This window comes from Sphaeroforma arctica, assembly GCF_001186125.1.
Source record: "Sphaeroforma arctica JP610 unplaced genomic scaffold supercont1.409, whole genome shotgun sequence".
Classification (NCBI taxonomy): Eukaryota; class Ichthyosporea; order Ichthyophonida; genus Sphaeroforma; species Sphaeroforma arctica.
Window position 1 is genome coordinate 72,267 of NW_014040149.1, and position 803 is coordinate 73,069.

General features: G+C 36.0%; 1 protein-coding gene across 1 annotated transcript; it reads left to right on the plus strand.

Annotated features, from left to right (window-relative positions):
• Window positions 1–394: 394 nt before the first annotated feature.
• SARC_05984 (hypothetical protein) lies at window positions 395–639 on the plus strand (the record flags this gene model as incomplete). Its single annotated transcript, XM_014300139.1, has 1 exon — window positions 395–639. A coding segment is annotated over one exon (245 nt), but the record flags the coding sequence as incomplete, so codon positions are not given.
• Between the last annotated feature and the right edge of the window lie 164 nt (window positions 640–803).

Genomic DNA, 803 nt, shown 5'->3' on the forward strand with positions numbered 1-803 from the left:
ATATATATATAATATATATATATATATATATATATATATATATATATATATATATATATATATATAGTATATATATATATATATATATATATATATATATATATATATATATATATATATATATAGTATATATATATATATATATATATATACCTCTAACTACTGTTAAACATGTAATCGAAGTCTTAAAGGGTCGCCGATGCGTCCCAATATTCCCACCGTCAATAGTTTATAACTAGCTATGTGTTTTTAGTGACACGCTGACTAGTCTTATTTCAAGTGCATTAATTAATAGAGAAGATAACAAGATATCAACAAGATGATTATGGCTAAAGCTATTTCACTATAAATGATCCCCGGAGTACGTAAAGGGAAACGTAATCACCATGAACTCATGACCGAGTGCCAACACACGCTGCAGTGGCACCAAATCGGAAACATCGTGCTCAACGTAATGAAGTGTCTGGACGCAAAGGACATATGCGTCGCCTCACAAGTGTGTGGTCTGTGGTGTGACATCGGCACACTCGACGAAATATGGAAGCCAGTGTACATGAAGCAGTTCCTGCTACCCCCCCCTACAGTATGTTGTGCGCGTGTGTTTCTCGACGGTTTGAACGCGCATTGCAAAAAAAGAAGGTTTGTGCCTGATTTTGATGTCGTCCTTTAGTGTGGGATTTAGGGTTCGGTGGGATGTCTCCTGAGGATTAGTTGCATCTCAGCACTTAGACAAGTCATGAATCGACTGTATCGCATCACAACTTCATGCATACAGGTGCATACATACCTAAATCTCGCTAATA